This window comes from Corythoichthys intestinalis, chromosome 12 (assembly GCF_030265065.1).
Source record: "Corythoichthys intestinalis isolate RoL2023-P3 chromosome 12, ASM3026506v1, whole genome shotgun sequence".
Classification (NCBI taxonomy): Eukaryota; Metazoa; Chordata; class Actinopteri; order Syngnathiformes; family Syngnathidae; genus Corythoichthys; species Corythoichthys intestinalis.
Genome location: NC_080406.1, coordinates 32,285,397 through 32,312,587, shown reverse-complemented (window position 1 = coordinate 32,312,587; position 27,191 = coordinate 32,285,397). Strand labels below are relative to the sequence as shown.

Genomic DNA, 27,191 nt, shown 5'->3' with positions numbered 1-27,191 from the left:
TGTGATTCGGATCATTGTCATGTTGGAAGACCCAGCCACGACTTATCTTCAAGTCCCTGACTGTGGGAGGGAGGTCATGGCCCAAAATCTGACGATACATTGCACCATTCATCCTCTGATTTATAGAGTCGTCCTGTCCCCTTTGCCGAAAAGCATGAGGTTTCCACCTGCATACTTCACAATGGGGATGGTGTTCTTGGGATTGTACTCTGCCTTTTTTTCCCTTCACAAACGACAGTAAAGTTTGCACCAAAAAGTTCTACTTTGGTCTCATCTGACCACATGATTTTCTCCCATGACCCCTCTGCATCATTCAGATGGTCCCTTGCAAACTTCAGACAGGCCTTTACATGTACTGGCTTCAGCAGCCTTTGAAACTGTGCATCCAGCTCTCTGCAGGTCATTGACCAGCTCCTGCCATGCAGTTCTAGGCTGAGCCCTCACTTTTCCCATCATGAGTGATGCCCCACGAGGAGAGATTTTACATGGAGCCCCAGTCCAAGGTAGATTATCAGTCATGTTTACCCTTTTCCATTTTCTAACAATTGCTGCAACTGTTGATTTATTCTCACCAAGCTGCTTTCCAATTGTCCCGTAGCCTTTTCCAGCTTTGTGGAGCTAATCATTTTTTTTATCTGGTGCCTTTCGAAATCTCTCTGGTATTGCCCATGATAACGGGTGGATTGTAACTGACTGTGGGGTGCACAGGTGACAATGATGAGCTCAAACAGGTGGGGTAAAGGTGGACTTTTTTAAAGGTAGAATGACAACTCTTTGAGTGTCATAATTATTGCTTATTCTCAGGTGCACAAATACTTGAACTTAACCCCAGTAGATAAAAATATATAACAAATAAATTTTAAAAATCATACAATGTGATTTCCGGATTTTTTTAGATTGTCTCTATGAGTGGAAATGCATCTATGATTGAAATTTCAGACCTTCACCTAAGCCTGTCGCAATATGCAATAATTCCATTTATCGCACGGTAATTAAAAATAAAGGCGATAATTTTTCCGCTGCGATTTATCACCTCGCGTGCACCTGCGTGCGCGCGTGCGGCTGACGTGCTGTTAAAAGTTCGGCTTCCTTACCAACTACGCAAAATGCATTTAGTTCTGTTTTTAGTTTAGTGTAGTTTAAGTTTAGTGCAGGTGGAGAAAAAAAAAAGAAAAGGTGACACTTACCATTGAAATGAAGATGTGAATGATAGCAAAATATAAGCATGGTGTGTGCATCCATGAACTGGGTTGTAGAATGCCGATCTCGGCCGGCGGTCCCCCTTCGTTCGCCAGTCTTTATAAGTTAAGGTGACAGCTCTTATTGTGGTAACATCGCCTAAGAAATCGCCAGCTTCGTCAGGTTTCAAATCATTTATCCCATCAACTCGCCGAGTGTCCACTGCTGTTGACGCCAGGATCGAAACAGAAAGTAAAATAGCGCTCTCCTGCTCACCGTCAGCCCCGCGGTGCCTTCAGGTACGGCAAAAAAAGTCCGCCACATTAGAAGCGGATTTGTTACATTATTACAGGTACTGTACTGTATTATTGTTAGTATTGCTATTATTATATTATTGTTATTCTGATTTTTATTCATACTTTATTTGTTTTGCTCTTTGTAATTGCTATTTGCAATAGTAACAGCAGTATTTATTAAGGATGTAGTGTGGGTTTTTGGGCTGTGGAATGAATTATTGGAATTATAATGTATTCTTATGGGAAAATCTTGCTTGAAATACGACCATTTCGACTTAAAAACAAGCTCCTGGAACGAATTTTTTTCCCCTCTAACTTGGCTGCGCTCTTCTTCGTGTGTGCTCTTCTTCGTGTGCGCAAATATGTTCTTCGTGTGTGCATGCACGCTGACTGGCGTGTGGAAGTTCTACTTGCTTTATGCTTCCTGCCAAAGTGAAACCATAAAAGCATCACAAAACCAAAGTAAACATTATAATGAAATACAGATTTCCAAAAGGGAAGAAGAGTCATATTCATAAAATAAAAATAAGATATTGTGACGTACAATAAGGTACTGTTTACGCAACTAAAAACACTGGAGACCTGTCGATCTCTCGTTCCATTTTTCCATCACTGGTGAAAAAGACCCCGAGATACTTGAACTCCTCCACTTGGAGAAGGACCTCATCCCTGACCCCGAGACGGCATTCCACCTTTTCCTGACTGAGGACCATAGTGTCAGATTTAGAGGTGCTGATTCTCATTCAGACTGCTTCACACTCGGCTGCGACCGCTCCAGTGAGAGCTGAAGGTCACGGCCCGATGAAGCCAATAACACCACATCATCCGGAAAAAGCAGCGATGTAATATTGAGGCCACCAAACTGGACCCCCTCAGTGCCTCTGTCCATAAAGGTAATGAAGAGAACCGGTAACATAGGGCAGCCTTGGCGGAGACCAACTCTCACCAGAAACGGATCCGACTTACAACCAGCTACAAGGACAAAACCCTGACACCGGTCATACAGGGACCAGATCCCCCGGATCAGGCTTTTTTTCAAACAGTGTACCAAATATAATGTTCATTCATTTATTCATTCATTCATCGTCCGAGCCACTTATCCTCACGAGGTCGCGGGTGTCTAAATCAATGTTTATAATATTTTTCTTGCACTATACTGCTTTTTGCAGTCAAATTGGTTTTGATGTCCATCTCCGTCAACGGCAGTGAATGAGTTTCTGACAGCAGTATTTTTTTTTTTTTCCTACCTTATATTCTAATCAAATTTTTGTTTATTTTTATCCACTATGTTCCTCTTATATCATTTTTTATAGGCTTATGAAAACAACTCTGGGCAACGGGCCACATTCTGCTTCACTAATGTGAGTTCAATGTTAAAGAGGCCAACAGCCAACAAAACAACATGTCAACGCCCGTAAATCATCTAATTGTCGCTTCTGGTTGTCCCTCGTAAAAAATCGTTGTCTACATTTACAGCGGGGTCATCAAAAAAACTACACATGTGCATATAATTGTGACGATGATCAGCATGGTCGATGAACGAAGAGCCAACATCAGGGAATATTATGACACGCGCCCCCTGCCTGAAACGCCGATAGGCTTTTGCCGCTCAGTTTTTCCCCAGTGACAAGGCTCCTTTCCTGGGGCGCGGCCAAGCGACCGGCGGGTTCCAGGCAGCCACTTGGTGCAGGCGTGATGCAACACTGCCGCCAGTCAATTAGAGGCACTCTGGTGACAGCAGGCTGACACACAGAGTTGAGCTCAGTAGAGCGCATACCTCCACCACGGCAGATGGAAACACTCAGGCATTAGTCCTGGCAAAATGCAACACATTCATCCACAACTCAAGTTTTTCAAAGTTATTATTAGGAAAAGGGCCAAGATATTAAAGAGTCATTCATATCCCAGAGATGCAGACCGGCATTGAATAAACGTTGATTTTCCATCAAAATCATCAGTATGGTTGACATTGAAATTTTCGATGACAAGTGACGTTGAAATAACGTTGTTCTACGGTATGACAGGCGATGGTTGGGTTTAGGGCTGCAGCTATCGATTATTTTAGTAGTCGAATAATCTAACTAAATGAACTGAACTAGTTCGAAGGGTTAGGGTTAAGGAAAAATTAAAATACCTGATCTGAGCCTCAAACGGTGTAAAAAAACAAATAAGGATCTATATACAACTAAAGAATTGGCTAACTTACACAGCAAAAGTCCGCTAGCTTAAATGCTATAAAACGCTAACGTTTTTATTTTTATTTTTTATTTTTTTTTACAATGCTCTTAAATGGTTCAGAAACATTCCCACAAAAAACAGCTAAATATAAATTTTATAAACCTAATATACCTATAAACTAAATTATAAAGACATTAAAAAAACATTAGCTCAAACAAAAACTTGGCTTATGTCGGTCTTAACATGGAGCAGCTAGATTCAGCCATGTGAAATGAGGCAGACTAGAAGGCAGTGTATCCACCCAACTCAATAAAACTAAATGCACTTTCAAAATAAACCATTAAAACGTCAATTTAATTAAACGAATATTCGAAACAGCTAAATTTAATTCGAATCTTTTTTTATAATCGAAAAACTCGTGTTAATCAAATGATAGTTGCAGCACTAGTTGGGTTAACATTGTTTTATAATTGAAGAACTAATGTTGATAAATAATTGATTTGTGATTGAGTGGGAAATATGATTGAAAAGTCATCGAATATTGGATGAGCGGGCGTTTTGGTCGAAAACATAACATTGATTCAGCGTTGTTCCATAATTATCAATAATCGAAATGACGTTTAGGATTTATAATGATTTCAACGTTGAAACAACATTAATTGAGGGTGCAAAAGTGACATTGATTCAACGATAAAAGATCGACAGCGGAATGTTGACCCAACATCTTTTCAACGTCAGTCTGCTATCTGAGATATTGTAAAATTGCTTCATTTGTTTAATCATTTTTAATCATATTTGACAAAAATTGCCCCCCCCCCATTTAAAAAAAAAAATCTAACTATGTATATGTGGTATTAGCATTTTCGACTTAAGTTTAAAACGTCATGTCACAAATTCTCACAGGTGTGATTTTCCTACTGCACATCGATACCATAACTTGAACTCACCCTGCCTTGTCCTACCCTAGTCTTTCCTGTCCTATTGGTTAGCAGGTATTTCCTTCCTCACAAGGTGTCCCCTCGGTAAATGAAGTAGTGTTGACTGTGCTGTAACAATACTTATGGTCAGGTAGCATATTGGCATGTGCCAGTATGATATTCTGACGGAATGATGACCTAAAACCAAAATATCACGATATCATGGTATTGCAGTTACAGCTCTAAAATGTGTTACTTTGAGATATCTAGGTTTAAAAAAAAGACATATATATATTTGAACTTTTTTCCATTGAACAGGATTTTTATTTTTCAAAACATATTAGCAAATTGGAACATAAGTATAATGTTAGGTTAAAATACATTAAAAATATATATATATTCAAAATAAAATTTAAATTAATGCAATCCTTTAGGTGAGGCTAATACCACAGCCACAGCTCAACATTATTAAAATTACAAAAAAAAAATATATATATTATATTTTTCCATAAAAAGCACGTGTGTATGACTCGTATCATGTTTACATTATACACACACTCTCTTTCTCAACACAGACAGTTGCCAGAGTGGAAAAAAAAACACCACATGTTTTACCACCACTAGACACACTAAACACACAGGAGTTAACTCTCGTAGCTGGTGGAAATTGTTCATGGCAGTATTTACTAACCTTTGATTTTGTATAAATGCGAAATCATATTGGAGGCGCAGTGGCACCTCGACATACGATCGTTCGGCACACAATCTTTTTGACATCTAACGTAAAATTTAACTCGCCATTTTTTTTCTACATCCGACGACATGCACTAAATACGACAATGTATGACAGCGGCGCAGTTTCTTTGTTTTCCTGCAAGACGGACTCATGTCAGATTTTCTTGTGAGAGAAAACATGGGTTCCAACAAGGTTAGTGCAGGTGGTGAAAAAAAAAGAAACATCGTCAAACATCGCCATAGAAATCGCCAGCTTCGTCAGGTTTCTAATCATTGATTCCATCAACTTGTGCAACACAACACGCCTACTGTCCGCCACAGCTGAACAAAGTAAACAAAGTGAAAGTTAAAAAAATCCTATCTCACTCTGTCAAGTCAGCCATGCGATGCGTTCAGGTACACCACGCAAACACATTCGCCACATTAGATAATTCAATTCGTTCCATTAAAACAGGTATTATTATTATTACTATTATATTATTATTACTATTTTTATTCATAATATATTTGTTTTGCTCTGTGTAATTGCTATTTGCAATAGTACCAGCAGTATCTATTTATGATTTAGTGTAAGTTTTTGAGCTGTGGAACACATTAATGGAATTATAATCCTGCTCGACGTACGACCGTTTCGTCTTACAAACAAGGTCTTGGCACGAATTAACTTCGTATGTTGAGGTACCACTGTATTGTCTCTTCGGCAGCCACCCGCCGCAAACATGTTTTACATGTCGGTAGGCTCCCATCCTCTAAACCGCGGCAGTATGTAACTAACTTTTCTGTAGCCGAAGTATTCGCATACCAGTGATTTTGTTTTCTTCGATGGGGGAAAAAGTCCAGGAGTTTCAACTCCTTCAGCCATTGTGTAGAACAGCTGACTCACTGACACTGAGCAACAACCGGTGGGGGAGCGTTAAGCATTACAGCTGCAAGCGAGGTAATTCTCCGTGCATTTTTGGGACATGAAAAAATAGCTCATACCTTATGGATAGTATGATGAAATTTTTTGCAGTTTTGAAACCTTAATTCCTTCATACCATGGTATACCTTGAAACCGGTCATCATGTCTAGTAGCATATATAGTCAATCATGTTTCTATATCTCTACTCACCATGTGCATTCTTTCTGTCTATACCCTTGAAATCTTTTCAGTCCACCCTTGAAATCTTTTCGGTCCAACTTCATTTTTTTAGTAAACACAACAGAAGCAACCACAAAGGGAGTATTTCATACTCCTCCATGGCACCTAAAACTGTTTTAGCATTAAAAGGGATTCAGATCTACCATTCTAAACGTCCAGAGAGCTGAACAGGACAGTGAAAAATTTGAAAGGATAAAACTGCAACTGAGAGGAACATTTTGGCTGGTAAAATAAAACAGTAAGGCGTAGACTGTAAAGTGTATCACTGTTTTAGAGTGGAGTATAATACAGCAGTAGAGGGGGGGCTATACTTTATGTTACAATTACCTTAGAAAATATACAGAGGTTGGACAAAATAATGGAAACACCTAACATTTTGGCATCATAATCATTGAACATAATTTTTACAGAGTGGCATGAGGAACATTCTAAAGAAGTTAAGAATCTTGTATGGCCGGCACAATCCCCAGACCTCAACATTATTGAGCATTTGTGGTCAGTTTTAGAGATTCAATTAAGACGTTGATCTCTAAAAGAGTTAACTGAAAAATAGCTAAAAATTGCTTGGAAACAATTCACAAGTTGTATGAATCAATACCTTGGAGAATTGAGGCTGTAATTGCCACAAAAGACGGACATACACCATATTAAATTAGTTTTTGTTTATTTTTTTTAGGGTGTTTCCATTATTTTATCCAACCCCTGTATATGGCGGAAAACACTCAGGTGACTTGAAGTTCCCGTCTGAGACCATTGAGACAATTTGACCAAATTTCAAAATTGTCTTTATATGCATGTGTGATACATCATTGGAGAGCTTAAAATTTCTATTTTCTGGGGGAAGAAAAATTTTGAATGGGAGGGCATTTAAAAAAAAAACTTTTTTTAAAATTTAAACAGCAAAACCCTAAATGGAGGTGAGAGCACGCGAGAGCAGAATTAAAGACGCCATGATGATTTTAACGAGATATCGCGTACTTACCTTGTTTCGATTCAAAAATTCCATGCAGCATGAATCATCGAGTGTCAAGACACAGATGTGAATGGCAACAGCCGGATTTTGGGGGGATTTTATGGGTGTAACATGGTAATTTAATAAGGGTCGTGATGCAGAAATCGCAGACATCAAGGAGTGGTCGAGATTTTATTTTTCATATATTTACGCTTTTAAACTTTTTTTTTCAATTTTTCTTTGTTTGGATCGATTATTTATCATCTAAAATATAGGAGAAAATGTGACAGTAAAAAAAAAAAAAATACAATTATGCGATTGTTATGAGGTAGATATCCATGACTTATTTACAGACACAATTTTTGTCAAGGTGACGTAATTTGTTTAAAAGTTTAAAATATGTGAGTGAATAATTTTTTTGAAGTCGTTTTTCTTTTTAAACGAAAGATTAGGCATCAATTAATAAAAATGACAGACATTTTAATTAATAAATAAATTACTTTGTTTTTATTGCTGGGTTGAAACAAAAGCGGTTGCGTGACGTCTGTAAACGGGGGTTTCCAGGGAAAAAACGGACAAATTAAAAATAGTTCAGGGGCTTAATGCGCCATGAATCTGCTATGGCAGCATATAGACATATTATTCTATCAAACACAACTGTTGTTTTGGCTTAAAATACAGCAGTTTCGTTAAAGGAGGAGTGCAAGAGCAGAAACTGCTTTTTCAGGCTTGTCTGTGTTTTCTGCCATATACACTAAGGTGACCATATTTGATTTCCAAAAAAGAGGACACTCAGCCCGGCCTCAAGATATTTGAATTTTACTCGAAGTTCACTTAAAGATGTCTATATCACTTTAAAATATTTAAAGTGTGCCCCCGCACTCTGGATGAAAAAATGCAGTTTGAAAAAAAAAAAAAAAAAAAAAGACTAATATATATATATTCATATATATATACTATATATAATGCAGACCCATGGAAATGTAGTCCAGTCAATACACATACGCACAGTAGGCTATGTGCCAACTAAACATCTGTATAAATTACTATCACGACAATTGTCCTTGACAAATTGTTATTCACATTCAATTGATATTCTCATTCAATGTTCTGGATTGCACACAAACAATAACCGAAGTAAACAGACAAACTATTCAACCAGCATGTTGCCAAACGTAGCAGTTCAAAACTACGTTTCCCATAATGCCTAGCGTGGTTTAGCTTACTGATTGCTAGCTGAGGCAAAAATCAAATTTTGCCATAAAAGTTAACAATCATCGGCAGCGCAACGATAGCCAAAACCGATGCCGACACCAAATGGGATTTTACAGTCAAAGCTCCGACAGAAGTCAACAGTTGCCATTATATACGTATTTATCATTAAAAACTTAACAACTGGGCAGGCGTTGTGGCCAAATCGTCAACCCAGTAGATGGCGGTAATGCCTCATGATAGGGGTAAACTGCCAACAAAAACAAGAAGAACTACTCCTTCCCTCCCTTCTAGTAGGAGCCATGTCAACTGCTGCCACCCAGCAGCCGGAGAAATTCTCTTCAAATTGGTCCCGTGAAAAATCATAAAAACCAGACATTTTTATGAATTTATAAAACCCGCCCGGATGACGAGGATACTACGTGAAAGTAGGACTTGTCCGGGCAAAAGAGGACGTTTGGTCACCCTAATATACACACACACATTTTGTGAGTTACTTAAAGTAAGCCAACACAGCATAGTAGCTAAGGTAGTGTTGCTAGTGCGCCACTTCACGAACGTGGGTAAAGTATTACATCACGTTTCCCCGGTCGAAAAAAATCAGCCCACGGTTGAGTTAGCAGGACGCGAGGACGACGCGACGCCATCAGCTGCAGGTGCCAAGTGGCCGGGTCAAACTTAATCACTGCAAATAGAGGACGACACGCACGCACACACACACACACACATGGATGAAAGGTGCAACAAGCAATCGCTAAAAGGCTACATATCAGCTGCTGTTGAAAAGGTTTAGCAGCGTAACCAAAAAAAAAAAACAAGATGGATGAGCTAAACGCTAGCTAGCGAGTGGATCAATACAAGAGAAGAGCGGGGCATTAAAAGCACTTTCACTTAATTGAATTTGCTCGCAGAATGCTTGCACGAGTCAGAAAAAAACACAACACCAGTTGGCGCGCTAAGCTAACAGCTGCGCAATGAGCGCGCGGGTTCAACAATAACGGCAAACGCACGTGCGCACACATGCTACAGTAGAAATAGTGATGCAAAAGTCCGCAAGTTTTTGGTTCAATTGTCGACAAGTAACTCAAACAGATAGTTCACATTATCTATCATTATGTTTTACTTTTTACCTTAGTATACGTGTATAGCCTACATTTCTACTTTTACCAGAGTCTGTTTTTATGGTATGTGTACTTTGTTACAGATTGGGAGTACTTTTGCAACCTCTGACATATACACACATACAGGTGTGATGTAGTTGATCTAATGAGATATTGTCAGCGAGAGGAACACTGAGATCCCCTTCGGCAAGGGACCTCACACTCACACATTTTCCTCACTCCTGACTGGTGTCAACATGTCCGTCATCTCCGCTCGTCTCTTCAGCGGACATTTTGACAGCTCACCCAAGGAAAAAAAAATGCCAGTGCCGCTAATATTAGAATCAGCTGATAGGAGGAGAAGGACAACCATAACACAGTGGGGGAAATGTTCTCCAAGGTTACTTAAAAAAAAAAAAAAAATAAATAAATGTATAGGGCTGTCTCAAGAAATAAAGTGCATGAGGTCGACAGCTCCTGTCACAAACTAGTGTGAAACAAGGAGCCCCCTAATGGTCACAAACTGTTGACGAGGCAAAGCAAGCGGGTGTGCTCACATATTTAAAGGGAACTTCGGACTTAAAGACTTGGAAGCTCTAATAAGCCACAATTGTTCTCTGTCACTAAAATATGTTTTTAGAAACACATAAAATATTGACATTGATTTAAAAATCTATAACATTTAGTACATGTTTTGACCTACGGGGGGCAGCATGTGCTATGGTCGCTCGGGGTGATGACGTAGATTGTCACTGTCACTCGATAAATACTAACGGATTACTGCAATTCCCTCACTGTGGCGAGATGTCCAACCCATGCGCTCATTGGTTAAAAGCGGTGAGTACTTGCTACAGTGATACCTCTACATACAAAGGCAATTCGTTCCAGGACCTTGTTTCTAAGTCGAAATGGTCACATGTCGAGCATTATTTCCCGGTAAGAATACATTATAATTCCATTAATTTGTTCCACGGCCCAAAAAACCTATGAAAAAAAACTCCAAAAATGTTGCTGGTACTATTACAAATGTCAGTTACACATAGCAAACAAAAAAATTATAGATAAAATCGTAATTTTAATAATAATAGCAATTGCTGTAATAATGTAACGAATCGGGTTGGCGGTTGGGTTAGGTACCTTGTACGCACCGCGTGGCTGACGTCACAGAGAGAGAAAGGTGCGGCAGAGATTTTACTTTCTCTTTTAATGTGCTCGTGTTTTTGGCATCAACTGTGGCGGACAGTAGGAGTGTTGTGTTGCACAAGTTCTGAAATAAATGAATAAAAACCTGACAATGCTGGCGATTTCTCTGGCTGTGTTACAATAAAATTTGTCACCTTAACTTATAAAGACTGGCGAATGGAGGCCAGAGGAGGACTGTCGAGATCGTAGACATTACGGCCATATTGTTGAGCCTGTTCAAAGATGCGAACACCACGCTCAAAATTTTTTATCATTTCCATCTTCATTTTAGGGGAAGAGTCACCTTTTTTCTCTTTTCATCACCTACATTAATCTTCTTGGAACCGTTCTGATTTCTCTCACAAGAAAATCCCCCAGGAAAACAAAAACTGCGGTGCTGTCACAAATCGTCGTATTTCAAGTATGTCGTCGGATGTAGAAACAAATGGTGAGTCAAATTTTACGTCGGATGTCGAAAAAAATCGTGTGTCGAAGCGATCGTATGTCGAGGTACCACTGTATTTGTGTTTTTATTGAGTCTTTTGTTACATTTTCATTGCCTCAAAATACTTTTTGCACCTATTTCCCTCTCATACTTTGAAGCATAGTGTTTTCTCGTGGTAGCTTTAAAGCAGATTGTTGATCTTTTGACCACATTAGTCACGTAGCATATTTTAACCACCCTTATTTGATATTACTACGTTTAAGTATCTAAGGCATCTTTTGTATGTTCTGTCTGTATGCATCCAAACAAAACAAGCTGAAAGTAGATGGTAGTGCATTGGGTGTCAAATTTGCCTCTAGTAGGACATTTCACCGGTGTAGCACATTTTGGCAGAACACAGATTTTTTCCCCCTACTAATTTCACGTCTCATCCCGTCTTTCCTGTTCATTTTGCTTTTGCTGCCCGTTGTGTGAAATATCGACAGTGCTGTCATGCTCATTAATGTTCCTCTCAGGTTCAAATCGAAAGGGTGGAACAGATGATATGTTTATGTCGCTAGAGATAAAATGGCATGAAAATGGGTCAGGGGTTAAAAAGGTGAGAAGGGTGTGGAGGAAATATGTTCAGGTACACTGTACAACTGGGGCTGTCCCAAATGACTAATTTTCTCCCAATTAGTCAGCCAACTATTTTTACGATTAGTCGAATAACCTAACAATTTCCCCCCTTTTTTTTTACTAATTTAGAAAGGAAATTTTTGATGACGCTTCTTAATTCACAAAAACATTTTGGAACACTTAAATTCTTTGTTAAAGTACAAATAAACACGTAAATAACAACAATAAATCACAAATAAACAATGAGGTCAAATGCTGACAGCATTAACTAGTGCAAAAGAATGAAATGTAAACAGATTCAGGACACTTACTTCGCCTTTCCAACATGATTCAAAACAATTCTTTAAAAAAATACCCAGCATTAATATTATCATATACTACAATAATATAATAGTATTACAATCATTGCCAATCAGATTTTTCATAAAGGGTGTCATTTTAAAGCTATTCTTAGTGTAGAATCTGAATCCTTAAGTATAAGATTAACTCCAGAAATCGTTATTTATATGACGAACATGACATGCTTTTAAATTTGAAATGCTCAACGGAAGTACGTTCGCAAAACCGCAAACAGTAAGATTTACACTCCGCAAAAAAAGCTCTTTTTGTCATTGCATGTGCTGTCAGTAATAATTTCCCCCCCCATTTTTTTTTGTTTGCAAACGCTGCTGACCAGTGATTTTTCATGTTCGAAGTGTCACCTTTTAACTGCAGGTTTGCGTTTTAGAGAAGACTGTCAATGTTTTATAGCAGGCTAAAGTAGGTTGTCTTTTTTCCCCATTAGCATCAATGTAGCAATGCTAACGTTTACAGTGTTTAGTATAGATGTGTTTCCTTATTTTGTAAGTCTGAACTTTAATTCTACGGCGTGTTGATGACCAATAAACAGATGTGAAAGGCACTGGTGTCTCATATGCCATCAACACGCACGAGTACATGTACACGCAAGCACAAATGTAAGCACGCACGCACGCGACAATAAAATGCTGCCATGAAAATTACCGCCCTCATTTTTATTTACCGTGCGATAAATGGACTCAGTGTATATTGCGACAGGCTTAGCAACTTCAATAAAACATGTCGTAGTTAGATGGACTTACAATCTGCCAGTTTGTTTCCTGTCGTCTTCCAAAATTACAACTACAGTAGGTGACAGAATGTTCATTCACAGCCAACGTGCAGCCAAGCTTAGCATTGAAGAGACAGGACACAACAGTGTACCCTCCTTTGTTTCATTGAAATAAGTCAATGTTTTGGCCACTCTGGAGAGCTTTTTTGGCTTTGTGCCGCTTTCCCCGCTTGCATACCAAGCGTCCGATATTAAAAAAATCTCCCGAAACCGCACCCCCTTAAAAATGTTCTCGGATCTACACAATTCATGTAGGTCACCCTTTTTGACTTCAAAACGGCGAATTTCGCCGAGAGGTGAGAGATTTTCATGCCTGGCTAGAGTCACACTCTGGAAGCCCGGCAGCGTAACCTTGTAACGTCACCGCTCTGCGACGTCAACAACAATGGGGACATACTAGTTAAACTAATTTTACAAATTGTATAAAAAACAAAACATCTAGAGATGTTTCAATATCATATTATTATAACTCATAATAACATTTATCTTTTAAGAACTACAAGTCTTTCTCTATCCGTGGATCGCTTTTAGTTATAAATACACTTGACTTGTGTTTGTGTGTGGCTTGGCAACTGGTTGCTCATGTAAATTACAGATAACCATCTTAAGACTGAATTTTCCCTACTTATAGTAATAGATATAATGTTTCCTATAATTGTTCTTTTTATTATTCAGATCTTCATTACAAAGGGAGTGCTTAGCTGCCTCGAAACATCTGTCTGCTAATGTTACAAAAAAAGCCTTTCTTACGTGGTTAATTAATCCTGGCGGAGGACGTTTTAATCAGGCGCTATAGGGCGGCGGAAGCATTGAGCGGAATTAAGTGCCAAAAGAGAAGAGAAAAGAACAGAAGCAGCCTCGTCGGATTAACAGCATCTCTTCAAAGCGGCACTGCGGGAAACGCAGGAAAACACGTTGCCTTAACGTGTCAGTAGGGAAAAATGCATGAAAACGACAATAGAGGGGAAAAGGGTTCTGCTGTATTTACGATGTAGGAGGCACTTTTATCTAAGAGGAGATTAAGGGCAGGAAGACTTATAGAAGCTGATAGACTCAAGTGCAATATTGCTGCAAAGTGGATATAAATTGAGGCAGTAATGCGTAAAAAAATTTGACTTTGGACTGTAGAATGTAGTAATGCAGCTAGGAGACTATGGAGTACAATGCAGCAGAGTGGAGACTGTGGACTCACATTTCAGTGCGGTACGTGGAGCATCTCTCCAAAGGGATCTTCAGCACTCGGTCGCTAAGACCCACAAAGAGCGAACGGTCACTGTGCAGAATCTGCAGGCTCAGGATTGGCTGGCGTACACCAGATGGGAGGAGCTCCATCTCCTCTAGGTAACAGCCTTGCAGGTTTTTGTTGGACGTGGCAAGTGCCTTCAGGATGCTGCCGTATTCTGCGCATAGAGAAAAAAGCCTTCCTGACTTTGTAGATTATTTGCACTTTTATTTTTTGTCCTGATAATTTAACCTACCGGTGCCAATGTACATGACGTGGTAAAGCGTGTCCATTCCCTGTACGATGTCCACGGCCAGGTGGGAGAAGCGTACGTCGTCCTGCATGACTAAGGGGTCAACCGATTCAGGCTGCACCACCTCGTTCATCAGGAAGAGGCGTTGGGCGTCCTGTAGGCTGCGTTCTGTCAGACCCTCGTTAGGGCCCTCATCCTCGATGGTCCCACACTAGTGTGGGGGAGTCAGGATACACTGAGTTTGTCCTGTTCTGTCACCCCTTAGGTGTGATTAGTGATGGTCATAATGCGACTGACCTGGAAGTTGCTGATGGGGTTGGGGGTGGGCATCCAAGTGGAGCGAGGGTTTTCCTGGGAGCGGAAAGGCCCGTTGAAGGCTCGCGTGATGGCGCTCAGGTTGAAGGCACACACGGCCGAAGCTGCGATACTGTTGCTAGGTATGAAACACAAGACAGGACAGGTAAGGGCAGGTAAGGGCAGGCAAGGACAAGATGGGAAAGTAAGAACATGGGAGGTAACGATGGGATAAGAAAAAGGACAGGACGCTAGTTAAAAAAAAAAAAAAAAAAAAAAATGTGAGATGATATGGATATGATCAGATATGATCAAGACAGGAGAGGACAATAAATCGGAATTGTTATGAATGTGACAGGATAAAATCGGACAGAATACAAAAGAACAGGACAAGACAGAAGGAAAAATAGGAGCGATTATGGCTGGTACAAAACTGAGCACGATAGGAAATGTGACCAGATTGGACAGGAAATGGCGGCAACTGCAATATTATATAGAAGTTTTTTATCCATGAGGTTGGAGATGTCATGAGATTTCATTTGTGTATGTTATTTCTGGGGTAGGACGGGGCAAAGTGGGAGATGTGGAACGTATAGGTATAGGAAGGGGAAACGGAAAAGTCCGTAAAACCTGGTAAAGTCAGGACAGAATAGGATTTTTTTGTTTTTTTTTTTAAAAGGGGAGATATTACCAGTGTTGTTAATCTTACTTTTAAAAAGTAATTATTTACAAATTACTTCTCCCAAAAAGTAATTGAGTTAGTACCTCAGTTACCTCAACGTAAGTGTTACTCAGCAAAGTAACGGACGTTACTTTTCATGTTCTACACGTTATTACATGATCCATTCTCTAGCGTCTTTCACATAAAATATGTTTATATTAGGGCTGTCAAACGAGTAAAATTTTTAATCGAGTTAATCACAGCTTAAAAATTAATTAATCGTAATTAATCGCAATTCAAACCATCTCTAAAATATGCCATAATTTTCTGTAAATTATTGTTGGAATGGAACGATAAGACGGATGTATACATTCAACATACTGTACATAAGTACTGTATTTGTTTATTATATCAATAAATCCACAAGATGGCATTACCATTATAAACATTCTTTCTGTGAAAGGGATCTTTGGATAGAAAGACTTGTAATTCTTAAAAGATAAATGTGAGTACAAGTTATAGTAATTTTGATAGTTTGTATATTGTGACTAAATATTGCCATCAAGTATATTTGTTGAGCTAAACGAAATGTTTGAATAGAGTTTGACCAAAGTCTGAGTATTATTTTGCATAGCTATTTTGATTCGGAATGCCAGTTCTCTTTGCATTGAGTGCTTTTCTTTTTGTGAACATTAATTTTTTTTGAGAGATAGGAATATTATTGTTGTTGTGCTTTCAGTATATGAAACTGTAGCGACTTAACTGTTCCGCCCAAATGCATGATGGGAAGTTAGGCAACCATGACTGTCAGTGGTGGTTGCAAATGGTATATCTTCTCTGCGTTGTGTACAATACAGGGTGTTAAGAAAAAGATCATCTCTTGTTATTCTTCCCCACGTCGCTCGTCACAATAGTTATGAATGTTTTGAAAAAGATGCCAAAGCTTATACCAATAAATAGCGCAGCTCCAATGAATGCCTGTATCCACTCCACTCACTTGTCTCTGCCTCTTAGCTTTCAATATACTTAAAACGGCGCCATTGTAGTCTGTTCGCGGCAATGCGTGAGTGGGTCGTTCCACGGATACGTTGAATATCTTAACGTGATTAATATTTAAAAAAATAATTATCGCCCGTTAACGCGATAATTTTGACAGCCCTAGTTTATATTACTAATTGAATTGTCTTTTACATTTAGTCAAACTTAAAAGGAAAACAGTCCATTATTTTCAATTAATTGTACCCGCCTGAAAGCCATGAACTCTGTTAAAAAATAAATAAATAAAAGTTGCCTGAGAGTATAAGATGACGCTTGCCACAATAATTGCTAATGCTAGCGAGAACCTGAATGCTATGTTAATGCTCCGAGCCAGCTAGCATTGGCGTCACAAGCCCCGTCCCTCCTCTCCCCCTCCTGCTCTGCTCTCTCCGTGTTTCCCGCGTCATTCACCCAAATTGTAGTAACACGAGCCTTCACACCCTTAGTAACGGTAATGGCGTTGCAAAGATGTCTTAACTTAATTAATTACATTACTCACTACTGACAAAAATAATGCCTTTATTAACCCTTTAAAGTCTGGGCCTATTTTGTCTGATTTTGCATGCCTTTGAAGTTGCCTTTATATTTCAAAGAAAGAATTGTTTACGATGGCCTGGTTTGGTCCCTTTTTTTGTGACACCTTGAACTTCATGTCCAAACTGTTGTTTCCATCACTGACCAATTATAAATCATCATTTTGGGCCCAAAAAGACCAGAAATTCCACAATCGTTTTGTCAAAATTTTTAATTTTGATGTCCAATTGACAACCAAACATGCGTAACGAACCGTTTTGAAACTTTGTAATATTTATTCAACATGTTAGGATGAACATTCAACCAAAAAAATTTAGAATAAATAGTCTTATATTTGACAATTCAACATAAACAACAGGTATAGCCATAGGCGTTTTTTGCCTTTATACATGCTCTAGTCAAAACAGGTTATATACAGCAGACCGAACAGTGAAAAAATATATACCATCTAACACAAAAAGTGTTTAGAGGCCATCTCTTTATGAGTTTAGGTATTGCGGCCCATCACCTGATGAAAACTATGTACACACAATCAAGCTTCTTGAACACACATTTATATACACAAATTGAGAAGACTGATTGTGGGAAAAAATGTATATATATATAACATTGGCTGGAAAAAAGTATTTTCAAAAATATTTACAATAAACAAGTTAAATTTTTTTCAGGCATGCCACTCCGAAAAGCAGTTTCGTCCTGGAATTCGAAACAGGGTGACATCACACAGCCCACACTTCCATGGGGTGTTGGTCCTCTTTCCACCCTTCCATTTTCATTTCACTTTACTTTCATTGTCACTATAAATGTACATGAAAAAAAGTCAGTATTTATGAAAATAATAAAGTATAAAATAAAAAATATATACAGCAATAAATAATCGTGGAAATCTATATGTATGACAATAGAAAGAATACCATAGCTGAATATGTGCTACATCCCTAATCTTCATATAGAAAGAAGATCACCACAATTATAAATTCCTGCCTTGGATACACACAGTTCACCTACGACTTTGATCTGATATGCACATTTTATTATTATATACACAAACACACACTTATATTGCATCAAAATTAACTTTGTCATTCAATATCAAAAGAAACTTTCAAAAGAGACTTTTTCCAGCCTAAAAAAAAAAAAGTGAGTTTGCTTACCTCTGCTCGTCGATGGCGTCACCCACGTGTTCAAATCCGTCACTATCTTCACTCGAGGACTCTTCTGAAGAAGACGATGATGACGAATTTGGACCATCCTCTTCCTCAAGTTGATCAAATAGCACAATTGCTTGCGCTAAATTTAGTTTTCCGTTCATTCTCAAAGTCACACAAAGTCGCTGCTCGATCCAAACGGCCGTCGGCTCGCCACCTCGCTGCTTCAGAACACTCCTCCCTCTCGTTCGGTGGAACCTCGCATGGCAGTTATATTTATTTAAAAACGCATTTTGTGCTTCCACTGTGACTTCGAAAGGGTTCGTTTGATTTGTGTTTTTTTCATGGAGCTTCCGTTTTGAAAAAGGACAAGAAATGATGGAAATATAGACACAAACAAATGATCCATGCAGCGTTTTAATGTTTTTTTGAGAGGACAATAAAACTATAAAACTTAAATGACAATATCTCACGTTTTAATTGGTCGATTGACTTCAAATAATAACGAGAGTAAACCGCAACTTCCGCACTTTAAAACGAGACCAACCAACGGCATGTGGGTGACGTATTTAAAACGTGAGGGCGCTTCAAAGACGACGTGCGCTGAGGACGCGCCGGCGCGTCCTTCGACTCTCAAGGGTTAATGCCGTTATACTCTAATGCCGTTATTAACAACACTGGTTCTTATGGATGTGATGGCACAGAACAAGACAAAATAGGCGATGTAATTAGTACAGAGATGGAGAGGATTGTGGTGAAAAATGATATTTGTGATGGATAGGATAGAAACAAAATACAATAGGACATGATGAGTTTGAACAGAACGCGAGATGCTGTATATTACCAATGAGACAAACTGGCACAGCATGAGAAAGATAACAAAACCAAACGGGAAATAATTTATGGAAAAATGGCAGTTGTAATGTTGTTGATGAGCCAGCAGCGGATGGGACTGGAGGGAAAATTGCAGATATTAAGTTTGAACAAGACAGAACTGGACAAGTAACAGAAAACATGGCAGGATAGGATGGGGGGGGGGGGGGGCAGGAAAGGATAGGAGATACAAATGTAAGCTATTATTAATGGAAAAGCAACATTACGAAGCAATTGGAGATGTTTGAGGGAGCACCGTTTGAATCCAAAGTGCATTGCAGATAGATATGGACAGGACAACAGCAATCAGGAAAAATGGCAGATGTTATTTCAGAAGCAACATTATGTGCATGGTGTTCATTCATGTCATGATGCCATCCTTTTAATGAACTCGTACACACTACACAATCCCGTCTTGTTTGGCTGTAGGCTGAGTTTCTCTATCAGTCCTGAACAGTCAATAAAAACACAATTAAAGTCTTACTTGGAGAGCAGGTGTCACATAAGCGGGAGAGAGAGGGAGACAGAGCGAGGCGGTAATGACTTCCTTCCTTATTTCTCTTTTGTTTGTTGTTGGTCTCGCCCACCTGCTTGTCCGTCACCGAGCGTGAGTCAGCCAGCCTGGGCGAGACTTGTGGGAGGCCCACCAACTGGCGGGTCACGTACACGTTGACGCAAATTCGTACACTTAGTGTCTTTTTGTCCATCGTTTTTTGAGACTTTTTGTGCATGTAACTCATGATAGACATCTATTCCAAATGTTACGATACTAGAATCACCAAAATCACGTCATCGGTAACGGAGAGTACTAAGAAATAACGTGGCGATGATGGGCCATATGTACCACGGGAAATATGTAGGCATCCAATCATCCTCTGCCATCAATTTCAATGAGTCGCACCCTCCCACCAATTACTTTAAAGGGATCCACTGATAGAAAGACTTGTAGTTCTTAAAAGATAAACGTTATTATGAGTTTAAGTAATTTGATATTGAGATCCCTCTTGATGTTTTCGTTTTTATACAATTTGTAAAATTAGCTTAACTAGTAGGTCGCCATGGTTGTTGATGTCACAGGGCGGTGACGTCACAAGGTTACACTGCCGGGCTTCCAGAGTATGACTCTAGCGACATAAACTTTTCATCTGTTCAACCCTTTCAATTTGAACCCAAGAGGAACATTAATGAGCATGCTAGCACTATCGATATTTCACAAAACTAGCAACAAAAGCAAAATTAACAGGAAAGACGGGATGAGAAGTGACGAGAGTAGAAAAAAGAGTCCTGCCAAAATGTGTGACCCCGGCGAAATGTGCTAAAAGAGGTGAATTTGACACCCAAAGTACTACCGTGCGCTTTCAGCTTGTTTTGTTTAGATGCATACATACAGAACATACTAAAAATGACTTAAGGAAATACTTAAACGTTGTAATATCAAATAAGGGTGGTTTAAATATTCTAAGTGACTAATGTTGTTGACAGTTCAACGACCTCCTTAAAAGCTACCACAAGAAAACACTATGCTTAAAAGTATGAGAGGGTAAAGCATTCAAAAAGTATTTTGAGGCTATGAAAAGGTAATAAAAGACTCCATAAAAACACAAATAGTAAGTACTCGCAGCTTTTAACCGATGAGCACGTGTTGGACGTCTCGCCGCGTAGAAGGAATTGCAGTAACCCGGTAGTACTCGTTGAGTGACCATACGTCATCACGCCGAGCATCCATAAAATATGGCACCCTCCATAGGTCAAAACATGTACTAAATATTATAGATTTTTAAATCCATGGCAATATTTTGTATTTCTAATAACATATTTTAGTAAAAGAGAACAATTGTGGCTTATTAGAGCCTACAAGTCTTTAAGTATGAGTATCCCTTAAGCACGAGTAGACGTCCAATTCATTTCGGAGGTCTGACAGCGAATGAACGAATCTGAATATGAATATCTGAATATGAACAGTTCAAGTCGATTGGACGTCGAGCCCTGTCAATGACAGCCAAAGTGTTAAGCAGTGTCTTGCCAAGACATGATAGCAATTCTTTACATTTGAGTATATCTGCAGTAATTTAGAACTAAGAAAAAAAAAAAACTGTTGGCATATATTTTATCTTTATAGACGTAGTATCGATACAGTATTGAAATCGGTATCAATAGCCAAAAACTTGTATCGTAGCAATACTAGTTTTGATGCAAATAAAACCGGTATTATTTGAGGTTTATAGATTAAAACATTTTGAGAATTTTCGATAATACTAGACGATGAAGAACACATTTTGATGTGACTAAAATACGACTAGGGCTAGGTTCATACCGCAGGTCTTAATGCACGAATCCCGATTTTTTCGTGTTTTACCGACTCGAGTGAGGCATTAACTTGACGGTCTGAACTGGACAAGTTGCATAGAAGTGGACCATTTCAAATCCGATCTAAACTAACTTGCAGCGTTAGCATAGTGTTGGCGTTAGCATTAGCGCGGTGATTCTGTGTCTTCTTAAACTCTTGGAAAACATTTTACATATATCTCGTGGCAGTCCTTGTAGACTACAGTTATGTACTAGTCTGTCATGTTCATTCGAAATTGTTGGAAACCTTTTATTTATTTGTTTATTTATTCATGGACTAAAACTTTTGAAGTTTATAGATGAAAACATTTTGAGAATTTTCGATAATACTAGACGAAGACGAACACATTTCGATGTGACTAAAATATGACTAAGGCTAGGTTCATACCGCAGGTCTAAATGCACGAATCTGATTTTTTCGTGTTTTACCGACTCGAGTGAGGCATTAACTTGACGGTCTGAACTGGACAAGTTGCATAGAAGTGGAGCATTTCAAATCCGATCTGGGTCACTTTCGTATGTGGTTTACATCCGATCTGGGCCACATTTTTCCAGAATGTCGTGGCGGTCTGAACTGTCAAGTCTCCCAAATCAGAATTCATGCAGCATTTACGACAGCAAAGAGCGAGAGTGGCACGCAGGACGGCACCGATGTAGCTGTTCATTAGCGTTAGCGCCTAGCTTTTGCTACGCAAGAGGCGGGCTTGACCACAGTCATAAAAAATACAATGAAGAAAAAGATAAGCCGGATAATGCTCGGTTTCCTTCTGTGTGCCAAATGAGCTATATTTCATAAGGTTTATGTGTATGTGTCATTCACGCACAGTGCGTAGTTATTTGATGTTTCTGCGCATGCGGGTCAGTTTGCTCAACGCGTATCGGACTGCGAATTAGTGCACATGCGTAATACTTGAATGGGCTCAATGGACAAAGGCAGTCTGAACTGGCACGCCCAAAAAACATACTAGTATATATATAAAAAAAAAAAAAAAAATCAGAATTGTGCATTACGACCTGCAGTATGAACCTAGCCAAAGACTAAGACTAAGACAAAAATTAAAATGGCTGCCATGAAGAAAACTGGGAGGATCACTGGAAATAACAAAAATTACCCTTCAATAGTGATTTGTCGGAAAATGTTAGACTTTTTCTTAGTTTCTTAGTTTTTTCTTTTTTTGTGAGTCTACTAAATAAGACACATTAACTAAATTTTATGCTGAAAAAAGAAACTGGCTGTACCACTTTTTTTAATATGTTTAATTTAGTATCAATCACTTTAAAGAGAAATGGTTGACATCCTTTGTCTTTTTGGGAATGACTTTTTCTGTCTGTGATAGACATGATTACCAAATGTCATGACTTCAGGGACTTTCAAATCCTCCACAAATATTTGTTGGGTTATTAATTTCACTTTTTTATGATGGATCATCAAATTTTACTGCCATGTTCTGCCCAGATGCAATGACCAAATCCCTAGTTCTTCTACATCTAGTGCTGCCCATCTGTCCAGTAAACATGCTTCACTTGTAATGATCAGGGAGAAAAAACAGAATTAATTTATCTTTGAAAGACGAGTGGAAATTGCCAGATGCCCCTAAATTGGCAGCTATGGAGCAAACTGTCGGACTCCTTGTGTCTAACCTCATTTCGGTGTTGAAAGTGAAACAGCCACAAACCCATGAGGCAATGTTTCAATATGGCGACGTGACGTCCAGTGTGGCGGCGGATGGAGGAGGAAAAAAAAAAAAAAAAAAAAAAACTATCTCAGCATTGCTCGTGAATTACATACATATTTTCACACTGCACAATAAGGGTGGCATTTATTCATGAGTCAGCAAACACCTGCACAGAAACAACGCTTGGTAAACCGATGCCAGTGTCGTGTTACTTGGAGAACGTATCTGATGTTGGTGTATTTGCGGTTTGAGATCGTAAATAAGTGGAAAAAATACAACCCTGTACTTTCTCACCCGGAGTCACATGATTGCACTTGATGACTCTTCAGGAGGGATTTATGCGTGCCCACCTGCAGACGTCCAAATCAGCAGAGGTCGGCCACGCAACGGTCAGATTGATTACCGTATTGGCCCAAATATAAGACGGCCCTGATTATAAGACGACCCCCTCTTTTTATAGACTAAAGTTTGAAAAAAAGACTTTTATAACACCAAATTCATTTATATACAGAAAATAATTACAGTACAGCCAAAACAAACCATTATAACAATATATATGAGAAAAAAAGCATATTATTTTGCCTCATTCAAATCTTAATATCTGAACATTTAAATATGTAAACTAAAGTGCAATCACATTCGTAAATGAATGGCTTCTGGTTTTTGAAATGTAAATAAACCAATCTATTGTGATAAAACAACAAAACTGCAATAACTGCATTAACCATCAAAGTGAAGTATAACTGTAGTGTTGAAACAAATCTTACTAAAGAAAAACATTGCAATAAAATAATGCAAACTGGTTAAACTTGAGAGTAGCTGAGATCTGTCATGACAGACCATCACTTCAAGGATATCTGGCGCCATCTAGCATTGTGAATGGGTATAACGTCTAGACCGCGAATATAAGACGACCCCCTCTTTTTCAGTCTTATTACAATGCAAAACACACCGTCTTATATTCGGGCCAATACGGTAATTTCAGTGTGTCTAAACAAATGAAACTCCCGTCGGGGGAAGATTTTTTTGTCTTTTTATTAATGGGAATCATGGAAATGGCCAAAAGGACTATACACGGCCAATTCAAAGAACCATAGACTTCACTATCAGTTTACGAGACAGCTCCTACAGACATTGCGCAACGGTTTCCCGTAGGAGGCAGACAGAGCGTCGTGGCAGCTTTTACTGCGATAAACTCAAACGCTGCGTGTAACACCAGATTTAGGTGGAAACAGGACGAAAGTTTTAGTGCATACAAGCAGGCAGGAGTGTACCAAGAGTTATTTGGTTGAGGATTCAAGGTAATTATTTTATAAAATAGCACCATGCATGCACTTTGAAACGTGAAAAAAAAAAAAAAAAAAAAAAAAAACGAATGGAAAATGTTTGCGTAACTTTAGCTTGAAATATTTACGTAAAATGAATGATTGCCCTTTTTTTGTTGTTGCTTTTAACCAATAATCTTTTTTACGTTTGTATCAATAGAAATTCCGAGATGTACGCATTTATTTAATTTTAAACTTTAAAATCTCTTTGTTTTGTGATGGCCGGCATTTTGGATTATGTATCCATACACAACAGCGTAACTTTAAATTCCAATAATCCGGTAATTTTCGACCAACTGCCAGTTTTTGGGGTAAAAAAAATAGTAATGTAGACATTTCTGCATTCATACAAAAAGAATTCGGCTTTTACGCGTTTTATTTTATGTAACATTTCAATCTAAAACAACAAGGGCCAGATAGCGTGCTGAGGCAATAGTGACATCGGAATTCAACCTTTGTTTTTCAATTCGAGTTGTGATTGTATATAGAAAATGCCAAATTTGCTTTTGTAAATTTTTTGTAAAATTAAATAATTCTGCATGCTTTCCTCAACTATTAAGTTTATGATGTGAAAATTGAGAGATTTATTAGCTCTTGAAAACTATCAAAATTGCACTAAATAACAAAAAAATGAAGTCGTTATTTCAGGCAAAATCTTCTATGTTAAATATTGAGATTGATCCTGAAAATATATGTGATTATCTCTAAATTTTATTATTTTTGTGCATGTAGCGTAAAATCTGAGAATTTTATAGCCATTTACTGTAAAATTTTCTATACTTATATATAAAATGATGAATCGGGATTTTATTAGGGAATGATTTAGATTTTTTTTATGCCGCTGCTCATGGAGACTCATATTTTTAGTTTTAAGTCGCTAGCTTTTTTGGTTTTGAAAATATTTGAATTTTGAGTTTTTGAAAATAGGCCCCCTACGGAGCAGCCCCTCATCCCCTTTCCCGTCAACTGATAGTGAAGTCTATGAAAGAACAATAGCAGACTTCTTGTATCTTTTCATACATGGCTTCTTCAGACTTTTTTGTAGATCTGCCGAAGATAGATGGGCCGACCAAATGTCATGTAGATAAGTGAAACACCCATTGGGGGCTGTATTTTTTAAACATTCACGGACAACCTGGAGTTGACCAAAATGATTACACAATGGCCACTTAACAGAACAATGACAGACTTCTTGTGTCTTTTCATACATGGTTTCTTGAGACTTTTTTTTTCTCTCTACTCATGATAGATGGACGTACCAAATTTCATGTTGATAAGTGAAACGCCCTTTGGGGCAGTGTTGGTAATCTTACTTAAAAAAGTAATTAGTTACAGTTACAAATTACTTCTCCCAGGTTTTTTTTTTTTTTTTTTTTTTTAATATCACCTACGGTATATAAGAGTGTAATGGTATACAAACCTCAACTTTCAAATGCTGTGAGAAAAAAAGCCTTTTTGTTTTTCCTGTTGTATTGAACCCACACTTGTGAGTATTGTCACACCCCAACTACTGGTATACATAGATACAATATGCAGGTGAGGCTCTGAATATCCTGCATCTCCTTTCTTTGGTCTAGTTGTTTTGATTAAAAACATCACACGAGGTTCATGGATACATCATTCAAAAAATGTTTAGGGCAAGTGACTCCCGATATATTTCGTAATAATAATAATAATAATAATATTGTATATATATTATTAGATTGTAGCATCTACAAGGACAACGCCAACTTGGTCATGATAATGCATACTCAACAGGAAAACAATACATTAATTTCAATTAATTGTACCCGCCTGGATGCCACAAAATTTATGCAAGAGTTGCGCTAGAGCAGGGGTCCCCAAACTACAGCCCGCCTCCAAATTTGGTCTGGCCCCCTGAACAATACCAGAGAGCATTTTGATTTTTTTTTCTTCTTTTTTTTTTTCCTCAATAGTGTTATTTATTTCCTGGCTTTTTTCTGTGAAGAACCCAGAGAGGGTTATTATCTATTTAATTAGTAGTGTTATTATATTATATTATAGTATACTATATTATTTTTGTTAATTCTATTTACTTTTGTTCCGTGAAGAATCCAGAATGGGTTCTTTTTTTTGTGGCTTTCTGAAAAACAATACATTTTTATATTTAGGTACTCCTGCAATCGTCACACTTTTTCTGTTACAAACTGACCCCGGCCCCTCATCAGAAAAGGGAAAAGTTATGTGGCCTTCACAGGAAAAAGTTTGGGGACCCCTGCCCTAGAGGCTAAGATGACGCTCGCCACGTTAAATGGTAATGCTAACCATAACGCGAATGCTATGCTAATGCTCCGAGCCACCGTTGCATTTGCAACGGCGTCACCACCCATTCCCCTTCTCCTCCCTCCAAGGCAGTTGTGACAAAATCAGACAACAAGCGGTTCATTCAACCAAATTGTAGTAACGCCGCTAACACCCCCCTTCAGAACCCTAGTGAAGGTAACAGCGTTGCAAAGATGGGAAAAGAAATTAATTACATTAAAAAATTAACAACACTGCATTGGGGGCTGTATTTTTTTAAGCTTTCATGGACAACCTGGAAATGACCAAAATGATTATACAATGGCCACTTCAGAGGGCAATGGCAGACGTCTTGTGTCTTTTCATACGTGGCTTATTGAGATGTTTTTGTGGATCTACTCATGATAGATGGACCAACCAAATTTCATTCTGATAAGTGAAAAACCCATTGGAGGCTGTCATTTTTTAAAAATTC

At 38.5% G+C, this 27,191-nt stretch overlaps 1 protein-coding gene across 5 annotated transcripts in view; it reads right to left on the bottom strand.

The window, feature by feature from the left end:
* sema5ba (sema domain, seven thrombospondin repeats (type 1 and type 1-like), transmembrane domain (TM) and short cytoplasmic domain, (semaphorin) 5Ba) overlaps positions 1 to 27,191 on the bottom strand; it is a 242,106-nt gene that overhangs the window by 46,918 nt on the left and 167,997 nt on the right. For all 5 annotated transcript variants that reach the window (XM_057852117.1, XM_057852115.1, XM_057852114.1 and 2 more), the window contains 3 exons: positions 14,857 to 14,992; positions 14,563 to 14,770; positions 14,277 to 14,484 (listed from right to left, as the gene is read on the bottom strand). In XM_057852117.1, coding sequence (XP_057708100.1) covers positions 14,277 to 14,484; positions 14,563 to 14,770; positions 14,857 to 14,992 — 552 coding nt within the window. The remainder of the gene's footprint in view (positions 1 to 14,276; positions 14,485 to 14,562; positions 14,771 to 14,856; positions 14,993 to 27,191) is intronic.